The 16,783-nt window shown below is 45.0% G+C and overlaps 1 protein-coding gene and 1 pseudogene across 1 annotated transcript; both read right to left on the bottom strand.

The window, feature by feature from the left end:
* Positions 1 to 263: 263 nt before the first annotated feature.
* Positions 264 to 16,525, bottom strand: dhx35 (DEAH-box helicase 35). Its single transcript, XM_035756483.2, has 20 exons — positions 16,375 to 16,525; positions 15,604 to 15,731; positions 15,420 to 15,512; positions 14,809 to 14,886; positions 14,501 to 14,605; positions 14,339 to 14,400; positions 14,135 to 14,204; positions 13,517 to 13,576; positions 12,925 to 13,037; positions 11,083 to 11,179; positions 10,844 to 11,002; positions 6,949 to 7,159; positions 6,675 to 6,799; positions 6,175 to 6,420; positions 5,923 to 6,000; positions 4,852 to 4,981; positions 4,688 to 4,769; positions 4,504 to 4,575; positions 4,155 to 4,266; positions 264 to 2,687 (listed from the first exon to the last, which is right to left on the bottom strand). Exons 1-20 carry the CDS (start codon positions 16,433 to 16,435, stop codon positions 2,649 to 2,651), a joined length of 2,121 nt encoding a protein of 706 aa, XP_035612376.1. The 5' UTR covers positions 16,436 to 16,525; the 3' UTR covers positions 264 to 2,648.
* Positions 2,207 to 2,310, bottom strand: LOC127912628 (uncharacterized; annotated as a pseudogene).
* Positions 16,526 to 16,783: the final 258 nt, after the last annotated feature.

The raw sequence follows: 16,783 nt of genomic DNA, 5'->3' as shown, positions 1-16,783 counted from the left end.
TTGGCTGAAAGCTGCAGTACATCAGTATGACAAAACATTTTTACTGCTCTAATTAAGTTGGTAAACAGTTTATAATAGCAATAAGCACCTCAGGAGTTTGTAATATATGGCCAATATACACCACGGCTAAGGGCTGTGTCCTAGCACTCCGTGTTGCGTCGGCTAAGGGCTGTTCTAAGCACGTGGTATATTGGCCATATACCACACCAACTCAGGCCTTATTGCTTAAGTTGAAACCATTTAACAGACACAGACAGGCATAGTTGAGCCCATGACCATACGGCTTTATTTCAAGATGTGGAAGGATACAGCTGCTTATCAGAGCTGGGCAACTACAGACTACAGATTACACTGTGGCTTTGTGACAGACGCATCAAGATCCTCAGCAGAGGAACATCAGTCATCTCACAGTCAACTACATTTGTGCAAATCTACATTGTGATCTTAGCAGTGTCCTTAATAGACTACCATTTAACATGCAAGAGTATTTCACTTGTAGTCATTCTACTATTCAGATTGCATTGGATCATCTATGGTATGTTAGTTTTCCAGAGTTCAGAGGCAGTTATATTGTATCTAGAAAGGACAAGGAATTGAAAGTTAAAATCATGCAGACTTAAGTCAAAGTAAGGACAGCAACCTTAATGAAATGAAAGCAGGTCCTATGGTCTTGTTTGTTTTCTTACTCTAAAGCTTTTGGGGGCCATTTTGTTTTACCCAATAATAATAGCAATCCTAGAGAAAAACAAAGAAAATAAGGAAGAGCCAATCAAGACAGGAGCAGTGTTTGTTGTAATATATGGGGTGAAACGTACTTAAAATGGGCCATGCTATCTGGTATCCTTCGGACGCCCCCCCCCCCCATTGAAGTTAAAATGTAAAATGTTAAGGTTATGGGTAGGGACATCCAAAGGAACCAAGATAGCAATGACCCATAAACATGTGTGCCTTCCTTTCTGTTGAACATTACTGGTCTTGACACTGACAACGGTGTACAAAAGAACAACTGATTTATGCAAACCACAACCAATGGCGATATAGGGAAACAGTGGTGGGCCAAAGAGAAATGGCTCAAAAATATAAAATGCTTACATTTTTTTTAGGCTTCATATGCATCTCTGAATGCACTTATTCGTATGGAAAAATGGCACTTACATTTTTCAGTTTTGATTGCTTCTTTTGCACTTAAAATGCTTGATGGGTTATTTGCACATTTCATACCAAAATGAAATGTGAAATATGGTTAGATCATTTGGCACAGAACGGTTGAAAAGGCCACTATGTTTGAGATAGACAGTAGTAAAGAGTTGTAGAGACGCTGTCTAAAAGCAAAGAGGTCTTTTTCACAGTAATAACCCAGAACGCTACATTCTGGGTCCACACATCAAATCCTAAATGGATTTTCCATCTGTGGCACAAGCTTATAGATCTGTGCCACTGAGTCAAAACACTTATGATTGAAGATTGCAGGGTTCTCCAACTCTGGTCCTGGAGAGCCATTAGGTGTGCTGGCTTTTGTTCCAGCCCGAACACATGTGATTTAGCTAAACGTGATCCAGATTGAAGACCATGAGTAGTTGATCGATTGTGTTGAGGCTGGGTTGGAACAAAACCCTGCTTTTCCCGTATCTCTCCAGGAGTGGAGTTGGGGATTCCTGTTCAAGAGAGACAAGTATTGGAAAAAGTAGACCGCTAGCCTTGGTACTGACAGCTACAGTAGGATGAGACGAGCACCCAGTCTAGGGGAGGAGCAAATTATTACAAAATAAGATACACATTTTTTGCACCCCCCCCCCACCACCAAAAAAAATTAATTAAAAAAAAATTAAAAACTTTTCACATCCTCACACTCAGTCTTCATTTATTTACCTCGCCATGCCACGATTCAAATCAAACCCCCCCATAGCAATGTTTACACAGCATCTTGGTTTTACAAATTACTGCACATATACACACACACAGATTATCTTAAACTGGAAGCATCTACCTGTGGAGTCTAGCTGGTGTTGGTAGGGATTTTATTTGACCATGGCGAAAAAGAGCTACTGCGTAAATACTACAGGGTTCGATTGAATTGAGCCCAAAGCCATAAAAAAATAACCATGAAACCAAGGACCAGGCATGGTACCGCCATTCCCTGGACCTGAGCCTGCTCTGTCTCTATATGTACAGGTGTGGATGGGACCTGGTCTAGCTGGCCATGCTGGAAAGGACAGAACTATGGAGCTCTCCAACCATATTATAACTATCAGACATTAAACTGATAAGAACAGATCCTACATTTGATCTAAGCCAAAACGCAGATGGGGGGGTCCACTAACCCTTCAGTAAACTCAGAACAAACAGCCCATTTACATGCTCATTTGTTCTGTCCCTTTCAGAATGACCCTCTAGTGACTGCCATGTGGAATGGGAAATAAATATATAATACAGATTTGTACAGGGTGATAAAGGGGAAGAGGGTATCAGAATGGGGATGGGGGGGCACAGTGTAGGTTTAGGAGGGGTGTTCTCCTTTCTCCTCTTCGGGTCTAACCCAGTACCCTGCTTCCCATGACTCTGTTCCCCTAACGCTGGTCCTCTCTGGGTGAGGGGTTGGAACCAGGATGTAGTGGACAGAGTTATGAGAGGCGCGGACAGGAACCAGCTCAGAGGACCCTGGATCTCTTGCTGGTTAGTGACCCATGCTAACAGATGGGGAGAAGGAGATACAGACAAGAGAGAGAACAAGAGGGATATAAAGTGAATCAGAGAAAGACTAAGATAAACATATATGGTAGTGTTTTATTAGGATCCACATTAGATGTTCCTGAAGCAGCAGATACTCTTCCTGGAGTCCACACAGAACATCAAGACTGTTCTACATGCATAAGACACGATTAGATCCAAAACAAGGTCCTACGGACAGTTGCACGCATGTATACACTATATATACACAAAAGTAGGTGGACACCCCGTGAAATTTGTGGATTCAGCTATTTCAGCCCAACCCATTGCTGACAGGTGTATCAAATTGAGCACAACGCCATGCAATCACCATAGACAAACATTGGCAGTAGAATGGCATTACTGAAGAGCTCAGTGACTTTTAACGTGGCTCTGTCATAGGATGCCACCTTTCCAACAAGTCAGTTTGTCAAATGTCTGCCCTGGTCGACTGTACGTGCTGTTATTGTGAAGTGGAAACGTCTAGAAGCAAAAGTGGCTCAGCCGCAAAGTGGTAGTTCCAAACTGCCTCTGGAAGCAACGTCAGCACAATAACTGTTCGTCAGGAGCTTCCTGTAATGGGTTGACATGGCCGAGCAGCCGCACACAAGCCTAAGATCACTATGCACATTGCCAAGCATTGGCTGGAGAGGTGTAAAGCTCACTGCCATTGGACTCTGGAGCAGTGGAAACGCGTCCTCTGGAGTGATGAATCACGCTTCACCATCTGGCAGACCGAAATCTGGGTTGCCAGGGAAAAAAAAAAAAACACTACCTGCCCGAATGTATAGTGCCAACTGACAGATGATGGAGGAGGAATAATGGTCTGGGGCTGTTTCATGGTTCGGGCTAGACCCCTTAGTTCCATTGAAGGAAAATCCTTTACGCTACAGCATACAATGGCATTCTAGATGATTCTGTACTTCCATCTTTGTGGCAACAGTTTGGGGGAGGCCCTTTCCTGTTTCAGCATGACAATGCCCCCATGCACAAAGCAATGTCCATTCAGAAATGGTTTGTTGAGAACGGTGTGGAAGAACTTGACTTCCCTGACCTCAACCCCATCGAACACCTTTAGGATGAATTGGAACGCAGACTACGAGTCAGGCCTAATCACCCAACATCAGTGCCCGACCTTACTAATGCTCTTGTGGCTGAACGGAAGCAAGTCCCTGCAGTAATGTTCCAACATCTAGTGGAATGCCTTCCCAGAAGAGTGGAGGTTGTTATATTAGCAAAGGGGGGGGGGACCAACCCCATATTAATGCCCATGATTTTAGAATGAGATGTTCAACAAGCAGGTGTCCACATACTTTTGGTCATGTAGTGTACATACATAGCCCTAATATGGGTTATGGGTGTGCTTTTATTTATTTTTTACTTTCCTCAGAACAAACAGGCGAGAACAAAAAGAGTAGAGTATTAGAAAGACAGTGTTTTTCTCCTACCTTAGCCTGCTTGTAAAAGTGGGGAGCAAGCTCGACCAACCAGGAGGACTCGACAGCTGTGACATCACGCATGTAGTACTTAGAGGTCTGCACGACTTCATTGAAGACAACCCTGGGGGAGGACAAGGCAGTGTTAGACGCATATATCTAGGAGATTCATTCCTCTCCTCTGAGACCCAGACATATTTGATCTATTCCAGAGCTCGAACACCTGATTCAGTCAACTATTCATTATGCCCTTGATGAATCAGCTGAGCTAGTTTAGGGCTACAACAACATAGTGAAACCTCTGGGGTCCCCGGGGAGAGGTTTGAGAACCCTTGGACCAATGTAAAAGCCAAATCCTCACCACTTCGTAGGCTTTTCTCCAAACAGCACGGAGTTTGGATGGATGTGAAGCTCTCTGTCATCCCGTAGAGTCCTGGGAAACAGAAGGTGTGAGGAAGGGATGAATTAACTGTGGAGACATTGAACTTAGTCAAGGCAAAAGCAATGAGCAACAGACAATAGTGGTTCAGGTAGTTGGTAGTCACCTGTAGGATCCTGAGTGGTGCATGCGGGCAGCGTTGGCAAAAAACCCAGACACAATGCATCTCAGGATCACGTCCGGGTCACCTGGACAAGACAAAAACCCAATTCACTGTAAAGAGGTGCACATAAAGGATACAAACAGGACAGAAATGTGGGGTACACACACCTTCGCTGGAGGTGCGTGGCACCTTGAATTTATTCATGAGTCGCCTGAGCTGTTCTCGTACAGTCATGGCTCGCTGCAGACCCTTGTAGTTGAGGAAGTGTTCCTGACACCACTGAGAGCTCTTCTGGTGCTAGATGGACGAGGTGGGGGAAGGGGTAGAGACAAACCAGTTTTAGGTTAAAACCATTTAGGTTTTATTCCCTCTGGAAAATAACAAGGGTGCTTACAATGAACAAAAATATAAACACAACATGTAAAGTGTTGGTCCCATGTTTCATGAGCTGAAATCCCAGAAAATGTTCCATACACACAAAAAGCTTATTTCTCTCAAATTTTGTCCACAAATGTTTACATCCCTGTTAGTGAGCATTTCTCCTTTGCTAGGAAAATCCATCCACCTGACAGGTATGGCATATCAAGAAGCTGATTAAACATGATCATTACACAGGTGCGCCTTGTGCTGGGGATACTAAAAGGCCACTCTAAAATGTGCAGTTTTGTCACAGAACAAAATGCCACAGATGTCTCAAGTTGAGAAAGCGTGCAATTGGCGTGCTGACTGCAGGAATGTCCACCAGAGCTGATACCAGAGAGCTGAATGTTAATTTCTCTACCATAAGCTACCTCCAACATCGTTTTTGAAAACTCTATGCAAAGGAGATATGTCGCGCTGCACGAGGCAAATGGTGGTCTCAACAGATTTCTGATCCACACCCCTACCTTGTTTTAAGGTATCTGTATGCGTAACTGTATTCCCAGTCATGTGAAATCCATAGATTAGGACCTAGTGAATTTATTTAAAATGATTTCCTTATGTATTTATTATTCCTTATGTATAATTTTTGAAATTGTTGCATGCTGCATTTATATTTTTGTTTAGTATAGAATTCAGGAATGCAAATGCTTAGTAAAGCTGATATTTAGCACCAAGTCCTGAAAAGATATCAATCTAAAATTATCATTCAGCACTTTGCTGTTCATGGACCATGTTCATATAAAAAGATTCAGGTTGATCGCTGCTAAAAGGAAGGCTTCATTCCTAGCAGTAGCCCATACAGTGGCAGTGCCCACCTTGATGAAGGCTTCGTAGACATTGAGCATGGTGAGATGATCTCCTTCCGCCACAGCAAACTTGCGATGCTCCCGCGCCTATGGAGGAGGGAGGAGGATGGGAACAGAGAGAGAAACATGCAGACAGAGGGGGAGACGAGAGGTGATTAGGATGGTAGATGCCGTGCTTCTCGAAGCACAGAGACAGACATACAGATCTGCACAACAGAACGTTTTAGACTGGGCATTCAACATGACATCTGCAACACTCACTGCTGGTTTCTTCTGATTGGCTGGCACCATGAAGATGTTTTGGATCTGCATCATGGCTGCTATGGTAACGATCTCCTTGGAACAGCCAAAGTTTCCTGACTCCAGCAGCATCTTGGCAAACATGGGGCTGAGGGGGAACTCTGCCATACGCACGCCCATAGGGTCAGTCAGACGACCATACTGGTCCAGACCCCCCAGGGCGTAGAGCAGCTCCAGGGCTTGGACCATGGACTGGGCTGGAGGAGGCTAAAGTGGGAACAATTATAAAGTTAGTGTAATACACAGGCTATCAAAGTTAATCATTTGTTGACAACCAGTCTTGGTGCTCTTTGAGTCAATTCACCATCTTTCAGAATTGTGAGCCTTTCACAGTGCTCTTAATCTTGTGTACCGACTACTCAAGCATCTGACCAAATTCAGAAAATGTTTAGATCCGAGTAAACCCAAGATTACAGTGCGTACTCAAAACAAAATACACACATTGTATTGGATGGACTCACAGAGAGAAAGCTGAATCGCAGCACGTTGTCTATGCCCAGAGCTTTGAGCTGCAGGATGACAGGGGCCAGGTTGGTACGCTGCATCTCAGGAACCGTGGACGCAGGCAACTTCTCAAAATCCTCCTCTGGAGCACACAGACAGGTCAGAACACACACAACAGTAAAGGGCTGATCTGAGCAAGCTTAGAGCTTTCTTGACACTTTCTCCCCCTCACCGATGGCCTTTTCCGATAACACACACAGAGACCCCACCCCCTCCCTCACACATACACACCTGTGTATAGTCTGAAGCACTTCCCGGCTCGGTTGCGTCCCCCTCGTCCTGCCCTCTGACTGGCTGAGGCCTTGGAAATGGGCGTCACCACCAGCGACTCGATGGCAGTGCACGGGTTGTACGCCCGCAGCTTGACAAACGCACAGTCGATCACAAACACCATGCCGTTGATGGTGATGGACGTCTCTGCTATGTTAGTGGCCACCACCACCTTAGAGAACCAGAGAGAGCGCTTTAACATAGACCACCCACTCCTGTATATCCAATACAGGGCTTTTATAAAGCACATGCTTCAGCCACTCAGATCATTTCATCCTGTGGCAAAACGTGTACTCTTAAGGAAGCTTAGCGTATACCCATGGTTGTCCTATGTCCAAGCGGAGGTATAAAAGCATTCTTTGCCATCTGAGGACTTGAAACTTTTTTTTGCCACTTGTCCTTCAGATAATTAGGAAAGATTTTTTACTTGTCCAAATGTTAAAATGTCACCCATCACGTTACCCCCACCCCTGGAAAGGGGTCTCCAACACCAGCCCGCGGGTCAACAGTTGGCGAACCCTGCTGCAAATGTTTAAAAAATGCAATTGGCAGGAAAACACCGTTCTCAAAAACCCACATATTAAAATATCCATCAGAAATTAAGGGGAAATCTAATGATGCATCAACTAGCATGGTTTACTAATATGACTAGGATTATCATCAACTAGCATGGTTTACTAATATGACTAGGATTATCATCAACTAGCATGGTTTACTAATATGACTAGGATTATCATCAACTAGCATGGTTTACTAATATGACTAGGATTATCATCAACTAGCATGGTTTACTAATATGACTAGGATTATCATCAACTAGCATGGTTTACTAATATGACTAGGATTATCATCAACTAGCATGGTTTACTAATATGACTAGGATTATCATCAACTAGCATGGTTTACTAATATGACTAGGATTATCATCAACTAGCATGGTTTACTAATATGACTAGGATTATCATCAACTAGCATGGTTTACTAATATGACTAGGATTATCATCAACTAGCATGGTTTACTAATATGACTAGGATTATCATCAACTAGCATGGTTTACTAATATGACTAGGATTATCATCAACTAGCATGGTTTACTAATATGACTAGGATTATCATCAACTAGCATGGTTTACTAATATGACTAGGATTATCATCAACTAGCATGGTTTACTAATATGACTAGGATTATCATCAACTAGCATGGTTTACTAATATGACTAGGATTATCATCAACTAGCATGGTTTACTAATATGACTAGGATTATCATCAACTAGCATGCTTTACTAATATGAATAGAACATGAGAAAAATGCTGGTTTCAATGTCATATTAAGCATTATAAAATACACTACATGACCAGAAGTATGTGGACACATTCCAAAATTATGGGCATTAATATGGAGTTGGTCCCCCCTTCGCTGCTATAACAGCCTCTCCTCTTCTGGGAAGACTTCCCACTAGATGTTGGAACATTGCTGCAGGGACTTGCTTCCATTCAGCCACAAGAGCATTAGTGAGGTCGGGCACTGATGTTGGGTGATTAGGCTTGACTCGCAGTCTGCGTTCCAATTCATCCCAAAGGTGTTCGACGGGGTTGAGATCAGGGCTCTGTGCAGGCCAGTCAAGTTCTTCCACACCCATCTTGACAAACCATTTCTGAATGGACCTCACTTTATAGACGGGGGCATTGTCATGCTAAAACAGGAAAGGGCCTCCCCCAAACTGTTGCCACAAAGATGGAAGTACAGAATCATCTAGAATGTTATTGTATGCTGTAGCGTAAAGGATTTTCCTTCCCGGAACCATAAAAAACAGCCCCAGATCATTATTCCTCCTCCACAAAACTTCACAGTTGGCACTATGCGTTCGGGCAGGTAGCTTTCCCCTGGCATCCGATAAACGCAGATTTGTCTGTCGGACTGCCAGATGGCAAAGTGTGATTCATCACTTCAAAGAACAGGTTTCCACTGCTCCAGAGTCCAATGGCGGCGAGTTTTACACCTCTCCAGCCCGAAGCTTGGCATTGCGCATGGTGATTTTAGGCTTGCTGCGGCTGCTCGGCCATGTCAACCCAATTCATGAAGCTCCCAACGAACAGTTATTGTGCTGACGTTGCTTCCAGAGGCAGTTAGGAACTCGTAGCGAGTGTTGTAACTTGAGGACAGAATTTTTACGCGCTTCAGCACATACAGATCCAAACACGACTGCTGCAGTAGAGAAATACATTTTATGCCAGCAGCATACCACCCTGCATACCACTGCTGGCTTGCTTCTGAAGCTAAGCAGGGTTGGTCCTGGTCAGTCCCTGGATGGGAGCCCAGATGCTTCTGGAAGTGGTGTTGGAGGGCCAGTAGGAGGCACTCTTTCCTCAGGTCTAAAAAATATCCCAATGCCCCAGGGCAGTGATTGGGGACACTGCCCTGTGTCAGGTGCCGTCTTTTGGATGGGACGTTAAGCAGGTGTCCTGACTCTCTGGGGTCATTAAAGATCCCATGGCACTTATTGTAAGAGTAGGGATGTTAACCCCGGTGTCCTGGCTAAATTCCCAATCTGGTCACCTAATAATCCCCAGTTTACAATTGGTTCCTTCATCCGTCTCCCCTGTAACTATTCCCCAGGTTGTTGTTGTAAATGAGAGCGTGTTCTCAGTCAACGTACCTGGTAAAATAACGGATTAAAAAATTATTATTTATGCTGCTGCTCTTGCTTTTCACAAGAGCAGCACTTTTTCTTGGTCAATCATAAGTCATCAAAGCATCAATAGGCTACAGTCATAGAGCATCGCTCAGTGTGTGGCAAAAGTTAGGAGATATCTAATCAGTAAAAGACGGAATTAAAACGGTGTAAAAAGGAGAAGGATAGGCTACAACGACCAAGAGCAAACAGGTAGGCAGGCTGCTACTTAATGTTCTGAATGGAGTTATTTGTAACTAAAATGAGAAAGTGTTATTTGTAACTAAAATGAGAAAGTGTATGAACTGCAGCATCAGTTAGCCTAGCTAGCTAGCTTAACTAGCTTCTCCTGGTTCGATGCAGTCTAAGACAGGTACTATGCAATCATATTTGATGATAAATAACCTAGCTTTGGCAGCCCTTAGTCTATTATAGCGCGAGTCGGCTTGGTTGGTTGCCGTCTCTCCTCCCCCTCCTCCCTCACAGTATGCCCCCTCCCCCGTCTGCTAGTGGTACCTCTCTCCCTCCTCGTGTGCTTTATCAGCTCTGGTTAATAAAGTAGCTTTTCTGATGCTTTGTTCACGGACTGGGATCCACCTAGGACTATATTGAAGGAATCTAGATGTCCTTAGGTCCGTTTGGAACGGGTCTCTCTAATTTTTTTAAAATTATGCATATCGGATCCAGGTGGGAAAGACCCAGGTCGATTTCAGAACAGGTCCAACTTTTTGGATCCGTGAAGACCACTGTGTGATATATTTTTGAAGTCCCTGTAGGCTTTTTAAAAATGTATGTACATAACGAACTGTATTCCAATGTTAGCCTCTCTGATCAGAGTAATTATTTGATATTGGGGTGTGTGATTTTTCTCTCTCGTCCATTTAGACAACCAAAATCTATATTCTTCTTGTCCGACAATAAATAAATCTATTTGTTTTTACTCGTCCCGGACAAGAGGACAAGCCTTTATGTTGGACGCTGCATCTCTTCAGGACGCTGATAGTGATACATGCATCATATGCAGTACCACTACACCAGCTCTCACCAACCCTGGTCCTGGAGAACTAGAAGATGTGCAGGCTTTTGTGCCAGCCCAGTAACAAAACAACTAATTTAACATTCCATTGATCGGGGTTGATGACCACTGCGTAGGGACATTGGGACGGAGTACTTGAAATTCACCTTGCGGACAGTAGGGGGCGTCCTCTCAAACACCTTCATCTGGTCAGTGTAGGGCAGGCCTGCGTACATGGGCAGCACCTTGAGGTATTTCTTCATGCCGAGACGGCCCAGAGCCCTGGCCTGCTCCTGGAGCAGAGACACCACCTTCTCCACTTCCTCCTACAGGACACACACAGGGCACACACAGGTCACATGACAACAAGTACCCAGTTCAAAATCAAACCGTAAGAGAAACACACCTGTCCAGTGAGGAAGGCCAGAACATCTCCATCATCCTCAGTCTCATGGATCTTCAGCACCGTCTCCACTGTGGCTTTCACATAGTCTGGTACTGGGCTGGGGACAGAGATAGGGGACACAGCATATAATGACTGGGCTGGGGACAGAGATAGGGGACACAGCGTATAATGACTGGGCTGGGGACAGAGATAGGGGACACAGCGTATAATGACTGGGCTGGGGACAGAGATAGGGGACACAGCGTATAATGACTGGGCTGGGGACAGAGATAGGGGACACAGCGTATAATGACTGGGCTGGGGACAGAGATAGGGGACACAGCGTATAATGACTGGGCTGGGGACAGAGCGATAGGGGAGACAGTGTATAACAACTGGGCTGGGGACAGAGCGATAGGGGAGACAGTGTATAACAACTGGGCTGGGGACAGAGCGATAGGGGAGACAGTGTATAACAACTGGGCTGGGGACAGAGCGATAGGGGAGACAGTGTATAACAACTGGGCTGGGGACAGAGCGATAGGGGAGACAGTGTATAACAACTGGCTGGGGACAGAGCGATAGGGGAGACAGTGTATAATGACTGGGCTGGGGACAGAGAGATAGGGGACACAGCGTATAAGAACTGGGCTGGGGACAGAGCGATAGGGGAGACAGTGTATAATGACTGGGCTGGGGACAGAGCGATAGGGGAGACAGTGTATAATGACTGGGCTGGGGACACAGTGTACAATGACTGGGCTGGGGACAGAGCGATAGGGGAGACAGTGTATAATGACTGGGCAGGGGACAGAGCGATAGGGGAGACAGTGTATAATGACTGGGCTGGGGACAGAGCGATAGGGGAGACAGTGTATAATGACTGGGCTGGGGACAGAGCGATACTGGGCTGGGGAGACAGTGTATAATGACTGGGCTGGGGACAGAGCGATAGGGGAGACAGTGTATAATGACTGGGCAGGGGACAGAGCGATAGGGGAGACAGTGTATAATGACTGGGCTGGGGACAGAGCGATAGGGGAGACAGTGTATAATGACTGGGCTGGGGACAGAGCGATAGGGGAGACAGTGTATAATGACTGGGCTGGGGACAGAGCGATAGGGGAGACAGTGTATAATGACTGGGCTGGGGACAGAGCGATAGGGGAGACAGTGTATAATGACTGGGCTGGGGACAGAGCGATAGGGGAGACAGTGTATAATGACTGGGCTGGGGACAGAGCGATAGGGGAGACAGTGTATAATGACTGGGCTGGGGACAGAGCGATAGGGGAGACAGTGTATAATGACTGGGCTGGGGACAGAGCGATAGGGGAGACAGTGTATAATGACTGGGCTGGGGACAGAGCGATAGGGGAGACAGTGTATAATGACTGGGCTGGGGACAGAGCGATAGGGGAGACAGTGTATAATGACTGGGCTGGGGACAGAGCGATAGGGGAGACAGTGTATAATGACTGGGCTGGGGACAGAGCGATAGGGGAGACAGTGTATAATGACTGGGCTGGGGACAGAGCGATAGGGGAGACAGTGTATAATGACTGGGCTGGGGACAGAGCGATAGGGGAGACAGTGTATAATGACTGGGCTGGGGACAGAGCGATAGGGGAGACAGTGTATAATGACTGGGCTGGGGACAGAGCGATAGGGGAGACAGTGTATAATGACTGGGCTAGGGACAGAGAGAAAGAGAGTGCAGACAATGTGAGGAGATGCTCAACTCAGTCTGTCCTGAGCTTGATTAATTCTGACACCAGTGAAACATTAAATATGTGGGGCTGTAGAATGTGATCATATGTGACAGGTTTGGAGACAGGAGACGCCCAGAATTCCATGGAATACCTGACAGTGTAGAAGACGTCAACAGGGAAGGTGCGTCCCTCCACCGTCAGAATTCCACACGTGTCCTTGTTAGGATCTCCAGTCTCATTCAGGTTAAAGAACTCTTGGAATTTCTGCAGCGAAGGTGATAACATAGGAGTGGGTTAGATGTAGCCAGGTAAACAGGCTTGTCACTGGCATGACCACAACAAAGGAGTTGTTTGTTTCTAAGACAAAATAGATATTTTATAGAAACTGGATTTTCAAATGTGAAATGTAACTGTACCTAAAGTGAGATTCGGCTGAGCTACACAGGGAACAGAATTACTACAGCAATTCTGAAAAATTCCTATGAAGCAAAAATTGCTGAGCTGGCGAACATAAAAACCATTTCTGCACAAGACAACAAAAAAAATACAGTCCGATGTCCCATCTGGCTTGCTGACTGACGCAGTCATGAGCCAACTGCATCTTCATCTGTCTGCACTATCTTGGTAGTACATTTCAGATGTCAGTGCACTGTGGTCTCTCATGACATCAGCTCATCTCTCCCAGTTCCTTTGTTTCTCTGTACTGAAGCATATCTGTCCATCTTAATGAATCAGAGAATCACCTTGGCATCCAGAGTGGCAGAGGCCACTATCAGCCGGAGGTCTCTGCGCTTCTTCTGAATCTAGAGAAGGATGAAACGAGGAGAAAGCTTCATTTAATAGATTTCAGATGCATTGTTAGCCCAACTGAATGTATGGTCAGTGGAAATACATTACAGTTAAGTAGATAGAGCTGTTAAAGCTGTGAATCCTTAGTTGCTACATACATTTCTTGACTTCTAAATTAAACATACGCCCATTGATTATTGAAGAACATAACTTAGAAATGCCCGATGAGCTTAGTACAAACGGCCGTACCCAATCAGAAACGCTAAATATAAGCTTGTTATAACCCAATATTTATTCATTTTATTTCACCTTCATTTAACCAGGTAGGCTAGTTGAGAACAAGTTCTCATTTACAACTGCGACCTGGCCAAGATAAAGCATAGCAGTCAATATAACATTGCATAGCCTCATAACTCAGTCCTCTGATCCATAGCTGTGGCTTTGAGTTGAAGAGTGGTTTCATTCCTCCAGGCCCATCCCTCAGCTTTTTACCAGAACATAGGCCAGGTAAACACTTTGCTATCGTTTCAATGAAGGATTGCAGCATTAAAGGAGACATGCACAGAAGCTACCTTCTTTAGCAGGCCGATGGCTATGTCCGTGTAAAGGGTTCTCTCATGGGCCTCGTCGAGCATGAGGACACTGAGGAGGAAAGATGGACAGATCCCTGGGGTTAAAACAGGATGAACCCAGACTATGAATCCACCATTGATTTTCAGTCTGAGGCTAGTATTGCGTAGCCAATACTAGGTCAGTTTGTTAGTGAAGTTATTCACCTGTACTTCTTCAGTAGAGGATCAGCCATCATCTCTCTCACCAGCATCCCATCTGTCAGGAACTGAGAGAGACAGAAAATTCACATAAGGAAAACAGCCAACAAAATTAATTTATGGTACCACTATGTGTCAGGGGACATGGCGGCAGGCTGAGTGTAGTACCTTAATGCGGGTGGCATGAGGGTCAGAGCAGTCATCAAAGCGAATGGTATAGCCCACCTCATGCCCCAACAGGGCTCCACGCTCTTCTGCCAAACGATTGGCTACCTAACAGGAAGAGAGGGGAAACAACCTCAGTCAGGCAGAACTGTCTCTTAAAAAAGTGCCAAAATACAGTTATTTTAATGAAGTTATATCATTTTTTGCAACTCTTAAAATGATAAAAGGGGACTATTTGATATTCAGGGCAGTAAGCGGTCCAAAGGGCCAGCAGAGCTTAAGGAGAATGTGAGGGAGATAGGAGTACTTACTGAGATAGCAGCCACTCTACGAGGCTGTGTCACACCAATCACCTTCCCCTCAGCTGCCCAGCCAGCCTCCAGCAAATACTGAGGTGGAGAAAGAAAGGAAGGGGTAAGAGATAGGGGAAGAGTGGGATGCAGAAGAGCAAGAGAAAGACAGAGGACAAGGGGGAGTGTGAGAGAGAAAGAGAGCTAGGGGCATCAATATAAAGTCTAGGACAGCCTACTCAGCAGAAATTAAGTCCCACTTGATTTGCTCCGAACCCTGGTTGCATAGAAGAGAAAATGGATAGTAAGCAGCGGACAAGGTCACTCTCCCGCTCCGTAAGAAGGAAGCTGCGTGAAGGGTATCAATCCACTGCTGCAGTGTCCTGCCTGGAGGCTGTTCTACTGGCTGGAAAAAATACTCAGCTTCGCTAGTGGAAGACTGGGGTGTCCATAGTATTCTCCACAGTAATGAGTCAAGTGTTCCCCAACCCAAACTTCTATATTAATCTGTCCTACTTCATGAGAATGGTCAAAATCCTTCATATTAAGTTAGAACTAGCCAGATATGAACTGCTGCTTGAGCCAACTCTGTTGTTGTCAAGCCGGGCTACTGTATATTAGCTTATCCAAACCTGGGGGATCTGTGTAGTCTTCCCACATCCTGTCTCTCCTACGATGATCACTGTCTGGTAACTCTCCACCAAGTAGAGGATGTTGTTTCTGTGCTGAAAACAACATGGCAGACATGTCAACAGGGCTCCTATGATTTAGTAGAAATAATAAAAAACACTTTACTAATGAGAGTTGATGAGCAACCTTGAAAACAGGAAGTTTCTGTCGCTGCTTCTCGATGGACAGTGCGGTGTGAGGGTTGAAAATGATGGGGGAGCCTGTCGTTTCTGTCGTGACATGCCGCTCCTCCGATATCCCGGGGGCCTCCGAACCTTAGACACAGACGATGATGATGACGTAGTATAATCAAAGATCGGCGTAAATTCATGATCAACCATAATCAACGTCGCAATGAAACAAATACAACATTGATAAGATGACCTAATACCATAGACTGTTTCTCTGCATAGTGAAATGCTGCTGACAGCTTTGATTCAGCTAACGTTTACATAACTAACGCCTGATATGATGACAGGCCAATATAGCTATAGATATATTGTTACTGCAAAGGGACGTGCAAAATCCCCCTTACCTCCTTATGCATAACCGAGCGGGAACCGAATGATAGTAACTAGCTAGCTAGTTAGCTACACCCCTTTACATCCTAGCCAATGTGGCTTGACAACGTATATTTTTGTCATGTTGGGAAACTTAAATACGTTCACAATCCTCAAGATAGCAGTAACTAGTTACTAACGTTACCGTTAGCTAGTTAAAGTTATAACTAGCTAGTATCAATGACAATGAACCACAGTAGTAACGTTAGCGATCACAACATAACGCAGGCGGGAAAAAACGTTGGTTATCTGCAATAATTGTCTTGCGCACTAATTCACATGCACAAATTAATACACTTTTTACGTGAAACGACTAAATGCATGCAATCATTGTCTAATTTAACAATATTGCGCTTACCCGGTTTCCAAAATTTCATCGTGGAGAGGGGGGCCGCCATCTTGGCTTCGACGTCACACATTTTTTTCTAGCCTAAAGGTGCGTTCAACACAACTGAGAACAAGGAAAAATACGAGGTCAAATCATGACGTCAGTGATCTTCAGGTCAGAAAGTCGGAGCTCAAGCAAGATGTCGGAGTTTAAGACTTGGAATTACGAGTTGGATGACCGTTCAAAACAATTTTTCCAGGTTGTGCGCGTTTTTTACGAGTTCCCAGTTGTCTTGAACGCACTGAGGTCGATGTCGGAGATTTTGATTTCCGAGTACCCAGTTCCTAGTTGTTTTGAACGCGGCATAAAAAAAGTGAGAAAAAAAAATCATAAAACGCGGTGTTAAGAGTATGACGGTCAAAATATGTTTACGGCGCGA

Source organism: Oncorhynchus keta, chromosome 27 (genome assembly GCF_023373465.1).
Source record: "Oncorhynchus keta strain PuntledgeMale-10-30-2019 chromosome 27, Oket_V2, whole genome shotgun sequence".
In the NCBI taxonomy this organism is placed as follows: domain Eukaryota; kingdom Metazoa; phylum Chordata; class Actinopteri; order Salmoniformes; family Salmonidae; genus Oncorhynchus; species Oncorhynchus keta.
The sequence above is the reverse complement of the archived record's forward strand: the minus strand, read 5'-3'. Positions and strand labels throughout refer to the sequence as shown.